General features: G+C 42.3%; 1 protein-coding gene across 1 annotated transcript in view; it reads right to left on the bottom strand.

The window, feature by feature from the left end:
- Window positions 1–1,519: 1,519 nt before the first annotated feature.
- The window catches only part of LOC310792517 (voltage-dependent calcium channel subunit alpha-2/delta-1), a gene marked incomplete at both ends in the record, with an annotated part of 92,594 nt that continues 88,661 nt past the window's right edge, over window positions 1,520–5,452 (bottom strand). The window contains 2 exons of the mRNA XM_083654198.1: window positions 1,520–1,630; window positions 5,160–5,242. Of these exons, the coding sequence (XP_083510324.1) occupies window positions 1,520–1,630; window positions 5,160–5,242 (194 nt within the window). The remainder of the gene's footprint in view (window positions 1,631–5,159; window positions 5,243–5,452) is intronic.

Below are 5,452 nucleotides of genomic sequence, written 5' to 3'. Positions count from 1 at the left end.
AAGAGAAAGAAAGAAACAGTCGTTTTGATATTCCGATCTCATTCACGAGTCATCTTGGCTCCTGAGTCTGTCTGGTTGATCCAGAAAGGGGAACAGAAACAGGACTAGTCATTAAAGAGAGGCGGTGTGGGACACGAGCTCAAGTCTGGTTCAGGTTTGTTTCGATCATGGAGGAAACAGAAAATCCCAGTTCCACACAAGCAAAAATGGTGAGCGTCTCTATTGTTGTCTGGACCACATGAACTGGCTTCAGCGCAGCAGATTTGGCCCATGTGCCAACATAAGGTATTACTGTATGTATGGGCTACTCTTTCTGCTGTACTGTACCAAACATTAGCATAGAAGCATAGGCTATATGAGAAGAAGAATACAACAGTGATGCATTGGTACTTTCAAATAACATAACAGACTGTTCGAGCTACGTAGGCACTGGGAATTTGATGCATCAAATCAAGGACAACCCAAGCTGTCAGACCAAGTACAAACATGTTTGGAATTGTGAATTGTATATTTGAATATGTTTTTTGATCTACATTTATTCATAACGGGTGCTCTCTGGCCTTCCTCAACACTCAACTCTCCAGTGAGGTATCTTAGACCGACTAAATATACCACACTCTGAAAGAAAGGCTAATACTGCACCTTGAATACTGATGTATACCCACATGTGAGGACTCTCGTGATATGCTGTAGTTAGTAGGTATATGTCCAATATATGTATTGTCCTTGGTACTGTATGGAGCTTTGGTGTCAGAGTACTGGCATTGTCTTCAGCTCTGTACCGAGCACATGCTACACTACAACACCTAGCTAGTCACTAAATGCTAATTTGATTTTTGATTACACAAAATGAAATCGATAAATATATAGATACATAAAAAAAACACTCAAACGAAATGGGTTTTTTCCATAGTGGCATTGCCTTATATGAACAATGAATACAGCATCATGATTCATAATGCAATAAATATCATTAAGCAACAAAACAATATCGACAACAACTACACAAATCATTGCTGTCAGTGAACATACAGGCTTTGAATAATATTCAGTTGGCATAGTGGGACGGCTTGACAAAGGGCAAAGAAACCATAGAGGAACAGATGAGGCAGAATTAAAGGGTTTGGTTAGCTCTTACTGTTGCACCATAGGATAGTATAAAGTAGTATACCATGGTGTTGAGTGCGGGTGAGCACAGTAGACGTTTTTCTTTTCTTGAACATGACACGGAGGAGATGGATGAGCACCCTTTGGCATTGGAGAATGGGAGACAAGCTCCTCTTACATACTGGCAGTGAGTTAACACAGCAGTGATGGTGTTGATGCACCTGCTGATACAGTTGATGGACCTGCTGATACAGTTGATGGACCTGCTGATACAGTTGTGTGTCAGAAAAAAACGGTCTTGTTGCAAATGTTCTGCATACATCCTGCGAAGAACAAGGCGACAGGGCGTGTTCTCTGGCCGTTAGTGACACAAGATGATGATCTATGTGTGTGTGTGTGTAGGGACTAGGGGTCATGAGTGTTGTGCTGATGTGAGGGGCCATAGTAGCAGCAGTTGGAGCCCGAGAATTGGCCAAAGGGAGGGGCTTAGGCAGATCCCGCCTCCACAGTCAGAATCATCTTCCTGTTGGACACAACAGTCGCCAGTTAGGAAAACAATAAAACAATAAATACTATTACTACTACTACTATGACATCTACTACTATACTTACTACTACTACAACAACAACAACAACTACTAATACTACTACTGATAATAATAATGATGATGATGACTATTAAAAAACATATATCATATCATCAAAAACCTCTTCTTATTTCAGCCTACCTGTCATATCAAATGCTCTGTTTTTTTAACATTTTTGAATGAGAATGGCGAATATCCGTATATTATAATATTATTACAATACAGTTACAGTATTACGTCAGACACCATCTCTTTTCTATAATGAACAAAAGACAAACACGTCAACACCCTGTGAGGGATAGGGGGACAAAAAAAAACCCAACAACAACAACCAAATGCTCTGTTTATCACTAGAACTGCCACGGGGGAAAATTCTACCCATGGTGGGTTTTTCAATTGCACATAACTATGTTTTAATTAAAATAAAAGTCTGCCAGTCATTGACCTTTCCTAAAATTGTGTTGTGTTTCACTCCATATTGTTAAATATAGTCAAGATGAATCCAGATGAAAAACAGTAATTTAATTATACAGTACCTCTAACCGCCACCGGGCACATCTATGTTATAGAAATGTTCTGAACCTCATCATGATGCTTTTTGTGCATGTGTGTGTGTGTGTGTGTGTGTGTATGCACATGCAGCTGGCTGCGTGCGCGTGGCCGCTCTGTGTTTGATGGCGGTGTTGAGGATATCCGTGCATACCCTAAGCCTAGGGGGAGGAGGCGGGAGCGCTCTGTAGTCAAAGAGCAGGAAAGCCATGTGGAGCTTCCTCTGTTTACCCCAGTGACTAAATGGATTGGCCTGGACACAAACTGACGCAAAGGTAACGGGGCAGAGGGAGCCCTAGCCTACTTTCACTCTCTGTTCATCCACTTCCTCTGCCATTCCTTCGCTTCCTAGTCCACCCTCTCCACAGTATAAACACACACACACACACACACACACACACACACAGACACACACACACACACACACACACACACACACACACACACACACACACATATGTGTGTGATCTAAGACTTAATATCACAATCAAAGGCTGCGTTCCAAAAGATATGGGAAGTATGCTTCTAAATATTTAGAGGTCTTATAAATTGCTAAAAGAGTTGGGAGGCTCTCATACATAGTTTCTGGACCATGCCCCTTTGTTTTATGGATTTACAGTAACTGAGTGAACTCACTGAACTGTCTTTTCAAAGCAAGCTACACAGCTGTTTCTTAACATGTTTTTAGCCAAAAAAATAAAAATAATAATAATTGCATTTTTTAAGCATTTCCATCAAGCAAAATGGGGAAGAAATGGCATAAGTTACCAGCTCAAACTGATTTAACATCTTCAAATGCCAGGATTCACGCTGCTCCTTTCCTATTGGAACATATTTGCCCTATCTTCTGGGCTTATTTTCTAAGCATTTTAATTTGCACTGGAAAAAGTAAAATAATATAAAACGTATGGTAAAGTATGTGAAGGTATGTTCAGAATGATAAATATCCAGGTCACAGGTGTTTGTGAAAGTGAAAGAACTATACAACCATGATGAGGTTATGACACTGAGATGGGGGGGAATGGCTTTAAATAGGTTGAGAGAGAAGAAAAAGCAGCCCGAACATCACTGATACCACAACTAGACTAGTGTGGGTCCGGGGACCCCCAGGGGTGCGTGGCACTTTGCCAAGGGGTCCGCGAAAAGTTTTCACGAAAATAAAAATAAACCCCTTTTTGCGTGTGCAAAAGCTTCATAGTTCAACGAAAATATTTTATGCTTTAAATCTAAAATGGTTCATGGATTACATTCTAATCTGACAAACCTATCAATTTAAATGTCAAGCATGTTACCGTGGAAACAAGCTGAGCCCAAAATCACAAATCAGAATGAGGGGGTCCCTGGTTTATATCTTATAAGGGGTCCTTGGCTGAAAAACATTTGAGAACCTCTGATCCAGACAGAGAGGAACAGCGAAAATAAATATCTAAACTACAGTGCTTTTACAGCAGGTAAATATCTAAACCACAATGTATTTACAGCAGGTAAATATCTAAACTACAATGCATTTACAGCAGGTAAATAAACCATTTGCAACTTGGAGGGCGAGTGGGGATGCGAGAATGGATATGTGATGTATTGTGTTGGCAGGACCAGTGGTTTACGCTGACCATCCTCCAACTGTATTTAACCCAGGTTCAACCCCCATGTCGGCAAACATCTGCCCTGTTAGAGTACCACCTGAACAAGACAGTCTATCAGCTCCAGTCCAGTGCCGCTCTGGCACTGACCCAGACCTCTGACCTCCCTGAAGGGGGCGCAAGCAAAAAATAATCTCCCTATGGGGATCAATAAAGTATCACGTTTCTCAAACGGCAGGTGAAGAATGTACTAGTGAACAGTATCCAAAAGGTGACGTGCAACCAGGAAAATGGAGAAAACAGAAAAGAAAAAACCCCATCCTGAAGAGGTTCTTCCATTCATCATGTGTCAAGCAAACACAATTTTGACTAGAGGATACCTTTGAAATGACGAAACCTGTTTTCCCAAATAGATTTAAGTCACGCCAACCAACCTATCACATACCTTTTGATGACAATGGTCCAGCAGATATTATATCTGGATATATATTATTATTATTATTATTATTATTACTGTAAATATATATCTAAGTCTACTAACTTTTAGAACACACTGCACACCAGCTGTGAAGATTCAGGATTTTTCCTAGCTCAGAATGGGCCTTTGGGGGGTGACTACGCATGACAGTAAGCGCGATCGGACCGTGTAAATACTGAACTTATGGAGCAATGTGTTTTTTTTAAAGCACCCCAAAAACGTCTTGGTGGGGCGCCATCAATTCCTCTATGCCGGAAAAACCCTGGTCATTGTACGTAAGGCAGAGGGACAGTAGAGACTTGCAGTGGCTCGTCCCCCGACCATCTGAAGCTGTGTGGTGGTGACACTAACCCTGAGCTCAGCACCAGCACCGGTACCAGTACCAGCACCGGCAACAACGGGACAGGTGTGGCACTCAACCCAGAGCCTCTGCTGATTGGGCACAAGGGCTCGTCCTACCATGACGGACAAGAGCAGCAGCCAATGGGAGGCGGGACCATAAAACAAGAAGGATAGAAAAAGAGTAAAAAAAAGAAAAGATGATGAGAAACATAAACAAAGCAACGAGCAACATGTATGACAAAAGAATTGAGTAGCAGAACATGATCAAATGAAGGAAGGATGCAGAATGGAATCCTGGAGCAGGCAGTCAGTTGCTATGAACACATGCAAGAAGAAGCACAAGGCTGATGAAGAGCAGACAGAGGATGATGAAGAGCAGACAGAGGTTGATGAAGAGCAGACAGAGGTTGATGGGGGCCAACTGTGAAGCTCCACTAATAGAGCTGTTTCCAGCAATACCCCCCCCCCCCCCCCCCCGTCCTGCACAAAGCCACATGTGTGGCTGCTGGAACTTACGTTTTCATCGTTGTCGAAACACACATCCGGACCTTTCCGGTACCTGGGGTTCTGAGCCAGCTCGCAGGGATCTGGGCCTTCAGCTGAATGCACACACACACACACACTCAGGAAAAACACCATGTAAAGTATATACCATCAGCAGTTACATCTAACACTTTCGACCGCAATAATGAAATGAGGCGGTACATGTGCTGACTCGTATTTCCCTGCCGGAAAGCTTGAAGTAGATTGAACTCATGCTAACGACCTCCCTGAGCACAGATCTGCAAGACAGATCTACATCTTAATCC

The sequence above is a fragment of the Poromitra crassiceps genome, assembly GCF_964638095.1.
Source record: "Poromitra crassiceps genome assembly, chromosome: 18".
Taxonomy (NCBI): Eukaryota; Metazoa; Chordata; class Actinopteri; order Beryciformes; family Melamphaidae; genus Poromitra; species Poromitra crassiceps.
Note: the sequence above shows the minus strand (reverse complement) of the source record. Positions and strands in the feature narration are given on the sequence as shown.